The sequence below is a fragment of the Mobula hypostoma genome, chromosome 16 (assembly GCF_963921235.1).
Source record: "Mobula hypostoma chromosome 16, sMobHyp1.1, whole genome shotgun sequence".
Lineage (NCBI taxonomy): Eukaryota > Metazoa > Chordata > Chondrichthyes > Myliobatiformes > Myliobatidae > Mobula > Mobula hypostoma.
In genome coordinates, this window is record NC_086112.1 from 30,973,352 (window position 1) to 30,987,511 (window position 14,160).

Sequence of the window (14,160 nt, forward strand, 5' to 3'; positions counted from 1 at the left end):
CAGTATTCCTCACAGCTCTTGAACTCATTCCCGCAACTAATCAAGGCCAACACATCGTGCACCTTTTTAACTTCTCTATCAATTTGCACAGCAGCTTTGAGGGATCTATGCACCTGGACCCCAAGATCCCTCTGTTCCTCCACACTGCTAAGATTCCTGCCATTAACCTAGTACTCTGCCTGCTTAGTCCTGACGAAGGGTCTTGGCCCGAAACGTTGACTGTATCTCTTCCTAGAGCTGCTGCCTGGCCTGCTGCGTTCACCAGCAACTTTTATGTGTACTCTGCCTTAAAGTTTGATCTTCCAAAATTGAACTTGAAGGCATTGTTCAAGGTTAATGAACTCTCCAATTGAACTTTACCTGCAACTTCTCAGCCTAGCTCTGTATTCTGTCAAAGTCCTGTTGTAACCTTTGACAAACTTCTACACTCTCTGCACCACCACCATCCTTTATATCATCTGGCAACTTACCTACCCTTCCACTTCCTTATTCAAGTGTATATAAAATCCATAAAGATCCCTGAGGAACACCAGTAGACACAATTCTCCTGGCAGAATACACTCTATGTACTACCATTCTCTGCCTTCTCTGGGCTAGCCAATTCCAAGTCTACATAGCCAAGTTTTCATGGAGCTCACACCTCCTGACTTTCTGAATGAGACTACCATCGAGAATGTTTTGCTTGTTGATACCTTACTAAAATCTGTTTCCACCTCATCCAACACTCTATCTTCTTCAGTTTGTTTTGTCACTTCCTCAAAAGTCAATCAAAGTTGACCTGCACCTCACAAAGCCATGCTGACTATCACTGATCAGGTTATGCTTCTCTAAATGCTTGTAAATCCTGTCTCTAAGAATCCTCTCACTACTTTGCCCTCCACTGACATAAGACTCACTGGTTTATAATTCCCAGGATTATCCCTATGATTTTTCATAAACAAAGGAATAACATTCGTCATTCTTTTGTTGCTCGTGAGGACACAAACACCATCACCAATAGTACAGCAATCTTTTCCCTCGCTTCCTGGAGACATCCTGTCTGGCCCCAGGGATTTATCTATCCTAATATTTTTCAGAAGTTCCAGCACATCCTCTTCTTAACCTCAACATGTTTCAGCACATTAGCCTGTTCAATGTTGACTTAACATTTGTCAGGGTCCCTCTCACTGGTGAATACTGAAGCAATGTGCTCACTAAGAACCTCCCCCTACTTACTCTGACCCCAGACAGATGTTTTCTCTTTTATATCTGATCAGTCCTATCCTCACTCCAGACAGCCCTCTGTTCCTCACATACATGTAGAGTGTCTTGGGATTTTCCTTAATCCTACCCGCCTAGCATTCTCATGTCCCCTTCCAGCTCTCCTAAATCAATTAAATTCTTTCCTAACTATCTTATAACTCTCTAGAGCTCTGTAACTCTCTAGAGCTCTGTCTGATCTTTACCTCCTAAACCTGAAGTATGCTTCTTTCTTCCGCTTGCCATCCATGATTCCTTCACACTCCATCCTTTCCCTGTCTCAGTGGGAGAAACCTGTCCAGAAGTCCATGCAAGTGGTCCTTAAACGACCTCCATATTTCTGTTGTACATTTCCCTGAGAACATCTGTTCCCAATTTACACTCCCACGTTCCTGTCTTAATAGCATCATAATTAGCCCTTCCCAAATTAAATACTTTACCATACTGTCTGCTGCTGTCCTTGTCCAAGGCTGTGCTAAAGGTCAGGGAGTTCTGGTCACTGTCTCCAAAATGCTCATCCATCAAGAGATCTGTCACCTGGCCAAGTTCATTGCCTAAAACTAGAAACAGTATTGCCTTTCCTCTGGTTGGCTTGACCACATGTTTTGTCAGGAATCCTTCCGGGACACACCCATCAAATTCTGCTCCATCAAAAGTTCTTGGCCTAAGGAGGTACCAAATAATATTAGTGACGTTGAAGTCACCCAAGACAACTACCCTGCTATTTTTTTGCACTTTTCCTAAACCTGCCTATTAATCTGTTCTTCAGTGTCCCTGTTTCTGTGGGGTGGTTAGGGTGGGGGGCCCATAGAATACTCCCAGTAGAGTGATTGCTCTCTTCCTGTTTCTGATTTCTGTCCACGCTCACTCAGTGGACTGTCCCTCCATTATATCCTCTCTTTCTGCAGTTGTGATACTATTTCTGATTAACAATGCCATTGCCTCACCTCTCTTACCTCCCTCCCAGAACTTTAGCAACGTCTGAAACCTGGAACATCCAGCAGCCCTTGTGCCCTTGTGACAGCCAAGACTCTGTTTTGGTTATAATGTTGTGGTACCTTAAACTGATCCATACTCTAAGTTCATCACCTTTTTTTCCTGATACTTTTCACATTAAACATATTTCATCCCATCCAACTGACTGAACTTATGCCCCATTTACTGCCGATCCTTCCTCACAGTCTTCCCTTTACACCAACTGCTCCAGTACCTAATCTATCACTCTGGCTCCCATCCCTCTGTCATCCAAGTATAAACCCTCCCTGACAGGAAATTAGACACTCTTGAATTCAAGTGTACCCCATCTCTTTTGTCTAGGGCATATCCTTCCCAGAATAGAAGCCAATGAGCCACAAATCTGAAATCCTGTGCTCTACACCAATTCTTCAGCCATATGTTCATCTGCCATATCACCCTATGATATGGTGGGGGGGGGGTGCGGCAGGGGGCTTTGGAGCTCTTTTTATTCTGTCATTCATTCATTCTTTGGGGGGTTTTCTTCTGTTACAGGGATGTCTGCGGAGAGTAAGAATTTCAGGTTGTGTATTGTATACATTCTCTGATACTGAATGGAACTATTGAACGATCCTTATTGGCGCATGGCACACGCAGCTATCCAAAGATTGCTGCCCTTGAGGTCCTGCTTTACAACTTCCTTCCTAACTTGCTGTTCTACATTCAATCTATAGGACCTCATCCCTTTTTCTAGCTATGTCATTGGCACCAATATATACCACAACTTTTGGCTGCTTACCCTACCTCTTCAGACTGATCTGAAATTACCCTGACCTTGATGGTACGGGAAGCAACATACCATCGGGAGTATCTTTCATATCTATCTAACCTCCTGTCTGCTCCATTAACTATTAAATTCCCTATCACCACTGCTCTCCTCTTGCCTCTTCTTTGAACCACAGAGTCAGGCTCAGTGCTAAGAGTGGTCACAGTAGCTTTCGCCCGGTAGATCACCTCCCACCCCCAACAGTATCCAAAACAATATACCTGTTATTAAGGGGAATGGCTACAGGGATACTCCGCACCATCTGCCTATTCACTTGCCCTCTCCTGACAGTTACCCAGCTACCTGCCTCCTGCAACTTGGGTGTGACTGCCTCCCTGTAGCTTCTATCTACCAACCCCTCATTCTCCTGAATGAAATGTAGCTCATCCATCTCTAGCTCTAGTTCCCTAACACGGTCTGTGAGGAGCTGCAGCCAGATGAACTTCTCGCGGGTGTAATCATCAGGGACACCGGAGTTCTCCCCAACTTCCCACAGTGTGCAAGAGGAGCACACCTCTCCCATGGGTTCCATTCTTGCTGCTCTATCTATGCAATAATGAAGAAAGAAATTGAAACTTACCAGAAACTCATCTTGGCCTCCACCTCTTCTCACCAAAACCTCAGTCCTCCTCTAACCATGTCTGCTCCCAATCAATTTGAAAACTGAACCGGAAGTCCCAGCAAGCATCACTTTTTAAGCAACACACATCAAAGTTGCTGGTGAATGCAGCAGGCCAGGCAGCATCTCTAGGAAGAGGTACAGTCGATGTTTCAGGCCGAGACCCTTCGTCAGGATCTGCAGTATTCCTGTTGATCACTTTTTAAGTCTCCTTTTCATTCCAGTTAATGGTTCTTGCTACGTGTAACTGAATAGAAAGTCCTGACAGATTCTATCTAAAAGCTCTTTTCAAATAGTAGTTAAATCTTTCTAATGAAATCAGACCAAAATGCAACTTCTGAACATGAAATCTGATAAAATTAACGAAGGGCAACACAAAGATGTGAAATGGAACGATGATGTACAAGTTTAAAAAGAACAAAATAACTTCACATCTTTGTAACTTCTTGTCTTTTCTCTGTTGCCCATATAACTATTAGCCACACTTAACTGTTGACAATCTGGAGAAGATTCATGATGAAAATGGGAATAATCTACTGCACATTGCAGCCTCGCAAGGACACCTTGAAAGTTTGCAGCATCTGACTACTTTAATGGCAGAGGAATGCTTGACAGAACGTAATAATGAGAAATTAACACCATCTTCGTTAGCTGTGAAGGTATGTCATGTGAATAAATCTGAAAATGCTGAAATACTTGGGCAACTTTCTGAAGAAGTCAGTGTTTCTGACCCATGACCTTTCATCAGTCAAATGCATTTCAGACTTTCACCAGCTGCATTTCATGGCTTTTCATTCACTGATAAAGAACAAGCTGATGAGTTTGATGAGAAAATGATGGAATTTGAAACTGACAATGCTCTACCAAAAAAAATCCTTTTTTCAGTAGATTGGAGATCTTCTCTGGAGATCTGAGTTCATATCCTACGAGGGCAGGTGAAACATTGAAATTTCAATACATTCTAAGTATTAAAAAGCTGGTATCTGTTATGGTAGCTGTAAAATTTCAGAATTGATCTAATAATCCGAGGGAAGAAATTTCACCATTGCTATGTTGCCTATTAATGAGTTCAAACACTTTGTGATTTACTCTTAACTGCCCTGTTGAATTTATGTAACGAGATAATCAGCTGTGCCAAAGTTCTATTAAAATAATGCTGAAATTGTTTCCCTGATATTGGTCAAGCATCAATTTTGGGGGAAAATGAAAGGCATTTGAAATCAGTTCCATTTTTCTCTTCTGCCACTCTAAGAACCTGAGATGCTATGAAAAAAAGATGGGAGAGAGAGGAGCCAAACAACAATAAATGTAGTCAGACAGAGTGAGTTGCACCTTTCAGCCAATAATCCAGGCTTCTTTACTACTTTTGGGTATGTCCCATCTCAAAACTAGGATAAACTCAACAGGACAAACTACACACATGTAATAATTTATTTGATACAAAGTATTGTAAAAGATTATGTATGACAATAACCTGTTCAGAAACAATTTTCCTTGCTAAAATTAGCATGGTGTGAATTCTTATTTATGAGAAGCTTTTTTAAAATTCTACTTTTATTTTGAGTTTAATTATCAGTGGATTTTAATTTTCAAAGTTTAAAGTAAATTTATTATCAAAGTACATATTTTATATGTCACCATGTACAACCCTGAGATTTGTTTTCTTGTGGCATACTCAATAAATCCAAGGGCCATAATGGAATCAATGAAAGACTGCTGCCAACAGGGCAGACCAACAATCAATGTGTAAATACAAAGGAAAAAATAGTATTAATAATAAATAAATAAGCAATAAATATCAAGAACATGAGATGAGTCCATGAAAGTTGGTCCATAGGTTGTGGTAACAGTTCAGTGATGGGGCGAGTGAAGTTATCCCCTCTGTTTCACGAGCCCAATGGTTGAGGGGTAATAACTGTTCCTAAATCTGGTGGTATGAGTCCTGAGGCTTCTATACCTTCTTTCTAGTGGCAACAATGAGAAGAGAGTATGATCTGGGTGGTGGGGTTCCCTGATGATGGATGCTGCTTTCATGTGACAGCACGCCATGTAGATGTGCTTAACGGAGGGGAGGGCTTTACCCATGATGGACAGGGCCATATCCACTACTTTTTGTAGGATTTTCCATTCCAGGACAATGGTTGCAGTCTGCTACGAAAACACCAGTTATCATTTATTGTTTCTCGTTATGTTATCATGTGATTATAACAACACAGAAAGAGGCCATTTGGCTCATCCAAGTCCATGCCAGCTTCTTATTCCCCAGTATCCCTGCAGATATTTCCCTCATGGATTGGCTATCAACTCTAGAAATTCTAGATTCTTTTTGCCATTTAGCACATTAAGAGACAATGAACCTTACCAGCTTGCCACTCAGATGTGGGATATCCTGAGGAAACTCATAGTCACAGAGAAAATTATAAGTTTAGCACATCACCTGCAGTACATTCCTGGAACCAACCACCCTTTCAATGGGGAACAAAAAATTCTTCCTCAGATCCCCTCTAAACATTATACCTGTCATCATGAGCCACTAGTTTCTACTGTCTATCATAAACACAGGAGATTTCGCAGAAGCTGGAGATCCAGAGCAATACACAGGGAATGCTGGAGGAACTCGGCAGGTGAGGTGACAATAAGTCAACATTTGAAGCACAGACCCTCAATCAGCACTCAACAGTCAACATTTCAGGCTGACATCCTTCATCAGGATCAATCCGCTGAAAGGTTTCAGCCCGAAACGTTGATTGTTTATTCATTTCCATGGATGCTATCTGACCTGCTGAGTTCCTCCAGCATTGTGTGTGTGTGTGTGTGTGTGTGTGTGTGTGTTACTGTCAATCATATCTATTCTGCTCATAATACTCTATACCCTTACCCCATTCCTACTCAGCCTTATCGGTCCAAGGAAAACAAATCCAGTCTATCTGTTCGCTCACCATCCCTGTCAACAGGCTGATGAACCTTCTTTGCACACTCTCCAGTACAATTTCATCCTTGCTAATTAAGTTAATAGATTATTCTCGTTTATCCCTCATTTAATATAAATAGCAAAAAGAATTAGAAAGGGAAGTTGGTGAACAGGTCACTGCAATGGACCCATGGTGGATTCCAAACTTTAGATTGGTACTCCATAAACATCTTGGGCTTTCTATAGGTCTAGAACAGGTCCTAAAACCTGCTGTCATCAGAGCCTAGGCTTTGCACAACAAATAATAATGCTTCTTGTGAAATTCCAGATGAAGACCAGTATTGCTCTCTAAAGTGCCCTGTATTGCCAGAGCTGCACAAGTAAGGTTGGCACAAGGTGTCCCCACTTATTCATGTCCACACTTAGGAATGAAATTTCACATGTATGAATGAATGCTCCAGAAACTGAGAAAATACAGATTCTAACCTTTTTTCATTTATGAATGTGCCCTTGAATTTTGCTGCTTGTACTTTTTCGCTTGAGTGATCCCTCTCAAGGCAAGACAAAACATTTTGGAGTGAATGCTCCAAGATATGCTATTATCATCAGCTATTTTTCATAATGGCTACACGTGACATAGTGACACAGTTAGTAGATGTACTGCTGCACTGTTTCAATAACCTGATCTTTGACGCAACAAGAGTTTGTACATTCGTCCTGTGAATCTGTGGACATCCTCCAGGTGCTCCACTTACCTTACTACTTCCAAAGATATGCAGGTTAATTGTCCATGGTAAATTGCTCCTTGTGCGCAGGTGAGTGGTAGAATCTAGATGGAGTTAATGGTATGTGGGCAGAATAACTTGTAGGAAGTTGGATTGCCCTGTGTGCTGTCATATACATGATTGGCTGAATGGCAGCCTCCTATGCTGTATGAAAATATGAAGTATTAAAAAACCAAGTGCAATTGATTTCATCTTCAGATTTCATACTTGCTAAGGGAGTTTAGAGCTTTAGACCAGTCCAATCTTGAGGGAACTCTGTCAGCTATTTATCATCTTTAAAGAAAAGCGATGCTACCTGGCAGATGCCTCTACACCTGCTATGAACAAACTTGTTCTTGGGCTGTTGCCCCTATGTTTCATGTATTTACAGTTGCTCTTTTGTTTTTAAATTATTAGATACTATGAATGGAATGTGTTTCCTTTCAAGAGTTGATATTCTAAACTAATTAAATAGTTTTTGTAAACAACATTAGTGCCTACAAAGTTGACATCTGTTAGTATGAGTGAAGGAAATTAGATGTTCTTTAATTCTTCATTATAATTTACTAATACAGTAATATATTTGAGTTTCTCTAAAGCACCTTCATAAGTCTAAAATAATTATGCTAAAGGATTTTTGAAATTGTACAGATAGTCTGGAACTGCCACATGTATGGCGTCCTGAAGAAAATATAAATTTACAAAACATTTCAAGGTATTTTGAACTCCAATCTTTTTGTTTGTATGCTTTTTAGGAAGGAAAGCTTGAATGCCTTCGCTGGCTGATGAGTGAGACTGAAGCCATTGCTGAACTGAGCCCTTCAGATGGGTACCCTGCCCTTATACATTACGCAGCATGCTATGGTCAGGTAGGCTCGGACTGGAAATTAAAACAAAATGCTTATGCCTGTCATCTAAGTGCTGTTGTCTGTCTTGTAGGCTGGGCCGTACATTATACTTCACATGAGCTAATACTCATCCCAATTTCCAATGCATGCAAATGGGGGCAAAATTGGATTCATTAATGTCTGTTTTTTTTTTGGGAAAATTAAGGGTTCTTAGAAGCTCAGAATGGTTTTTGTTCTGGCATCATTCATACCGTACACATGAATATCAATTATGATGCCAGTTTGTAGCATTTTCCTATCCTTCTATTAGCTAAGTGTGGCAACAAGATTCTTGGATCAAACTCCCTGGACTAACTGAGCAGTAGGTAGGCCCTCCTCTACTCAGTACTAGTTGCAGCAGTCATTGCTTGTCAGTTATTTCTTCTTTTGCTGATGCTGTAACTCAGTACATGCTTAGTACTTATTAGCGTTGTTTTTGGAGGTCAATTGGGGTTAGGGTGCTAAATGTTGGATGATCTTTTCATGACTTCACTCTCTTGCCCAGAGCCAGTTGAATCAGAATCAGGTTTATAATCACTCACATATGTCATGAAAATGTGATGTTTTGTAGCTGCGCTGCGTGCAGTACATAAAAATGACCACAAAGTGTAGTAAACATAAGTAAATAGTGCTGAAGAGGAATAGCGTTCAAGTCCCGTTCAGAAAGCTCATGGCAGAGGGGAAGAAGCTGTTTCTAAAATGTTGAGTGATGCTTCTAGACATTGATGTATTGAATAAGAATGTATCCTGACACACTCATTCTAGGATGTGGGCATCTTTGGCAAGTCTGGTATTTATTGCACATGAGAAGGTGATAGTGAGAAATCTTGAATCTGGTGGGGGTACTTCACAGTAAGTATTCCAGAATTGTGACTCGGGAATGATGAAAGATTGCTTTGGAGAAAATCTACATGTAGTGGCATTTCCTTTCTTGTTTTTAACAGTGGAGGCTATACATTTGTGAATTAATCATCTCAGTAATTTTCCCCAGTGAATTTTCCAAGTGGTACACATTACAGCCATGATGACTTAGTGGTGCTAATCCAGTGGGATATTTTTATCTTGGAAGTTGACAAGCTCTCTTTGTTGTTGCACCTGTACTATGAGTAGTAGGGTCCATTCTACCAGCCTCCTGATTTTTACCATATGGTGAAAAAGCACTGCGGGTAGCAGGGGGAATAACTTGCAACAAGATACTCTGCCTCTGACCTGTTCTCCTCCTTTAGCCACTTTATTATTCAGACTGTTGTGTTTTTGGTCAGTTGAGATCCCCAGGGTATGATGTCGGAGGGACTCTGCGATGGTAATGTCTTCGAATGGCCAAACTACATAGTCATATTTTTCTCTTATTGAAGATGGCTTTTGAGCAACTCTTTTGTAGCACAACATATCCCTATCTTAATACAGTCCAGGCTGTGCTGCATGCAATTGCAAATGGAATTGGGCATTGTGGAGTTATCAGTGAGCATCCTTCCTTCTGACTTTTAAGAAGGAAGGAAGTTCATTCATAAAGCAACCAAAGTATTGTGATTATGTGTCCATCATTAAGCATGTTACCCCTGGTTAAGGTTTTTACTGCTATGCTGTAGGCATTTCATGAGCAGTCTGCTCTGCTTTCAGCATGTTTGGATTTGAACTAAAGATAAGGGGCTATGTTGTTCAACTTTGGCTGACACAGCATTCCTATCAGGATGGTGAAATTGGGAGAAGGTTCTAGAGAATGTTGGGCAGAGAGATTTTTGTGATGGACACTGGTGTGGGTCGAGGTCTTTTTGGCGGCACTGGGAGAAGACAGGAGGGAAGATGGCTGAGGATACCATCCCTGTTGCACAAGGTGCTTTGTGTGGATGAATGACTTCAAGGAGAAGGACCAATACTGCCATGGGAGAGCCCGTTTGTTCAAGGTGGATTTTGAGCAACACTCGAAAGGTGGTGTGTACTTTCACGCAGACCGTGGGTCCAATGCATGAGTTAAAGACAACTTCAAGATGATCTCTAACTTGTGTGCACATTTGGACTGGGTTAACTGTAATGGGTACTTTTTATGTTAATGTTCTAAACTGAATTTAAGTCTAGCCGTTGAGTATAAGCAATGGAAGTGTACAACTTACTGGAAACATTTGTAAATATTTAAGGACTTGATGTGGTATTTTGCTGATTGTCATTTTTTAAATTCTTGAAATAATTTTCCAAGGAAAAGGTTCTTCTGTGGCTTCTACAATATATGCAAGAACAAGGAATATCTTTGGATGAGGTTGATCAGTATGGAAATACTGCAGCTCATGTTGCAGCACAGCATGGTCATCTGAGTTGCCTTCAGGTAGGATTCATTGAATCATAAATACAGTTGCGCTAGAGTTTGAGTAGGATACGTGGTTTTTTAATAAGGTCATAGTGAATTAGAATACATTTCTTTCACTTTTAGGTTAAGTTATACTGGATTAAACATGGAAATGTTCTCTTAGAACCTACTGTAAGTGTCTAAGAGATACATTTTGGTCCTTTTAGGATAATGCCTTGTGGCATTTGAACTCTGAAGTAAAACATTATAATCAGGCCCAAGCAGGCAGACAGTTCCACAAGATAAACATGTTGTATTATTACCCATTTCCCAAATTGCATCATTTTGTTCACCCTTTATTTTTGAATATATCAACATACATTGGTTTGCAGCCAACTACTAATTTGATTTTAAAGTTCTCGTCCTGATACATGACCAGCTTTGGCTTGGTTCCTACAAAACTCTAATCTCCCCTAGTCTATATATCTCTCCAAAAATTCCTTTTCTCTCTTGTGGACCCTTCCTTCTGCTTTTAGGCCTGAATGTCCGGAATCCCTTTGTTAAATTTTCCTAGTTCTTTACTTTTTAGGCCTACCTTGATGGCAATTTCTTGAACCAATGGATTTGGTCACCTACCTGCTGGAATGACATCTTCCACTCAGTAAAGTTCTGATTATGCTGCCCTGAAAGTGCCTTGGTAAATTTGGTAAATTAATGGTACCATAAAATATAAATGAGACAAAACTTACTTTCCTGTGATTCTAATATATTGGAAAGATTTTCAGTTCCTATAAAATTCATATTCCTGTTGATAAACCCATTACGTATACTCTCTTTTCATTACTGTATTGCACAGGGAAGCATTCAGTCGGTGTTTATGTTAGAGTGTAGGAAATTTTACTTTGCAATTCTTCAGCATAGATGTGGTAAACGAAGGCACCTGTTACTGTGCTGCTCTACAATTTTATGTTCTGTTTCATGACCATTTTATACCTGCTCGTTACTGCAATTACCTAATCAGCCACTCATGTGGCAGCAAGTCGATGCATAAAAGCCTGCAGACGTGGTCATGAGGTTCAGACCAAATATCAGAAAGGGGAAGAAATGTGATTAGATTAGATTAAATTAGATTCAACTTTATTGTCATTGTGCCAAGTACAGATACAAAGCCAATGAAATGCAGTTAGCATCTGACCAGAAATGCAAAGAATAGTGTTATTTACAAAATAACTGCGAATAAAAGTTAAGTGCTACAGCACACAAATATAAAAGTACTGAGACAGTACAATATGGGTGCAATACTGCTTAATGCTGTGATGTGAGGTTCAGCAGGCTCACAGCCTCAGGGAAGAAGATCTTCGTGTGCCTGCTGGTGCGGGAGCGGAGGCTCCTGTAGCGCCTACCAGATGGGAGGAGAGTAAAAAGTCCATGGTTAGGGTGAGATGCATCCTTGATAATGCTTTTTGCCCTGCCCAGGCAGCGTTTATGGTAGATGTTCTCAATGGTGGGCAATTGGGTGCTGATAATCCGCTGGGCAGTTTTCGCTACACGCTGGAGTACTTTATGGTCCAATACGGGACAATTGCCATACCACACTGAGATGCAGTTAGTATGCTTTCAATGGTACAGCAGTAAAAGTCCATCAGTATCCTGGGACAGAGGTGAGCTTTCTTGATGCTCCGCAGGAAATAAAGGCGCTGTTGCACCTTTTTGATCAGGATGGAGGAGTTCAGGGACCAGGTGAGATCCTCGGAAATATGGACACCAAGGAATTTGAAGCTTGATACCTGCTCCACTACAGTTCCGTTGATGTAGATGAGGACCTGAGTGTGGCTCCTAGTATGTCTGAAGTTCACAATGATCTCCTTGGTCTTCTGGGTGTTAAGGGCGAGGTTGTTGTCGGCACACCATGCGGCCAGTTTCTGGACCTCGTCCCCGTAGGCCATCTCATCATCCCCTCTGATCAGGCCAACCACCGTGATGTCGTCTGCGAACTTGATTATGGAGTTAGAACCATGTACAGGAATGCAGTCATAAGTGAAAAGGGAGTACAGAAGAGGGCTCAGTACAGAGCCTTGAGGCACACTGGTGTTCTGGGTGAGAGTGGAGGAGGATAGTTATCTAACTTAACTGACTGGGGTCTGTTAGGCAGAAAGTCCAAGGTCCAATTGCAGAGGGATGAGCTGATACCAAGCTGGCGAAGTTTGGCGATCAGCCTGGAGGGGACCACAGTATTGAATGCCGAACTAAAGTCAATGAACAGCATTCTGACGTAAGAGTTGGGGCTGTCCGGGTGGGTCAGGGCAGAGTGAAGTCTCAGTGACTTTGACCTTGAAATGATTGTTGGTGCCAGATGGGGTGGCTTGAGTATCTCAGAAATTGCTGATCTCGAGGGATTTTCATGCACAACAGTCTGTAGAGCTTACAGCGAATGCTGCGGAAAAACAAAATTCAGCCAGTGCGCGACAGTTCTGTGGGCAGAAATGCCTTCTTAATGAGAGAGGTCAGATGAGAATGGCCAGACTGGTTCAAGCTAACAGGAAGCAACGGTAACTCAAATAACCACGTGTTACAACAGTGACAGGCAGAAGAGCATCTCTGAATGCACATATCGAGCTTTGAAGTGGATGGAGCAGCAGAAGAGCATAAAGGTACACTCGGTGGCCACTTTATTAGGTACAGGAGGTAACTAATAAAGTGGCTACTGAGTGTGTAACCATCTCAATTTGAGATCAACTTTCACAACACTGTTTTAATGTTTTGAAGATTTTAGTTAATGTTTTGATTCCTTTCTTTTGTGCTGGCAGTCCAGAATATTTGGTATTACGTATAATCATTTTGTTTGTTCTGGATTTAACCCTTAATTTTGCTTTTTAAGACCTTAGTTGAATATGGAGCAAATGTGACTATACAGAATCAAGACGGAGAGAAGCCTTCGCAGAGTGCAGAACGTCATGGGCACACTACTTGCTCACGTTACCTGGTAGTTGTTGAGACCTGCATGTCTCTAGCGTCACAAGTGGTGAAGTTAACAAAGCAACTAAAAGAGTAAGTCGTGGTAATACAAAAAATGAGTACAGAAGTAGTTTGAATACTCTTTCTTAAGATTAAAATTTTGGATTATGATTGAAAATACAAGATGTCTGTTTGGTTTCCTGTGTATTTCTGTTATTTTTTGTTTTCATTTCAGATTTCCATTTCACCAATATTATCTTGCTTCTACTTTCAGTTTAGAATTTCTTTGAAGCCTAAGTTCTAACTTGCTATGGGGCCAATGTCACCGAAACTAAAAATAAAAAAAATTGGTGAAATGGTGACTTAGCTTAATTTATTTAAATTCGAATGTGACCAATTATAGACTTGCAATTTATCTCTTCCTAAATTTCTCTGAAACAACTTGCCACAGAAAAAAATCAGTAAAATAAATTTAAAGTTGTGCCTTTCTGAAATACTTCTTAAATTTTGGTAAGTAGTTGATTTGCAAACAAACTAATGCAGTCAGTGGAAAGTGCCTAAAAAATAAAATCAGTTGCATAGTAGTCCTAGCAACCTATATTCTAAATTTTTCACTCAGCTGAAGTAGAATATGCTAGTAAAATGCATAAATGCATTTTGACAAATCAGTATTTAAAAGGGCAAAAATGACCTGAAACTTTAAAATATTACTACAAGTATTGTC

At 40.7% G+C, this 14,160-nt stretch overlaps 1 protein-coding gene across 3 annotated transcripts in view; it reads left to right on the forward strand.

The window, feature by feature from the left end:
* sncaip (synuclein, alpha interacting protein) overlaps nt 1–14,160 on the forward strand; it is a 111,458-nt gene that overhangs the window by 77,986 nt on the left and 19,312 nt on the right. For all 3 annotated transcript variants that reach the window (XM_063068713.1, XM_063068711.1, XM_063068712.1), the window contains exons 5-8: nt 4,118–4,297; nt 8,069–8,182; nt 10,395–10,520; nt 13,360–13,529. In XM_063068713.1, coding sequence (XP_062924783.1) covers nt 4,118–4,297; nt 8,069–8,182; nt 10,395–10,520; nt 13,360–13,529 — 590 coding nt within the window. The remainder of the gene's footprint in view (nt 1–4,117; nt 4,298–8,068; nt 8,183–10,394; nt 10,521–13,359; nt 13,530–14,160) is intronic.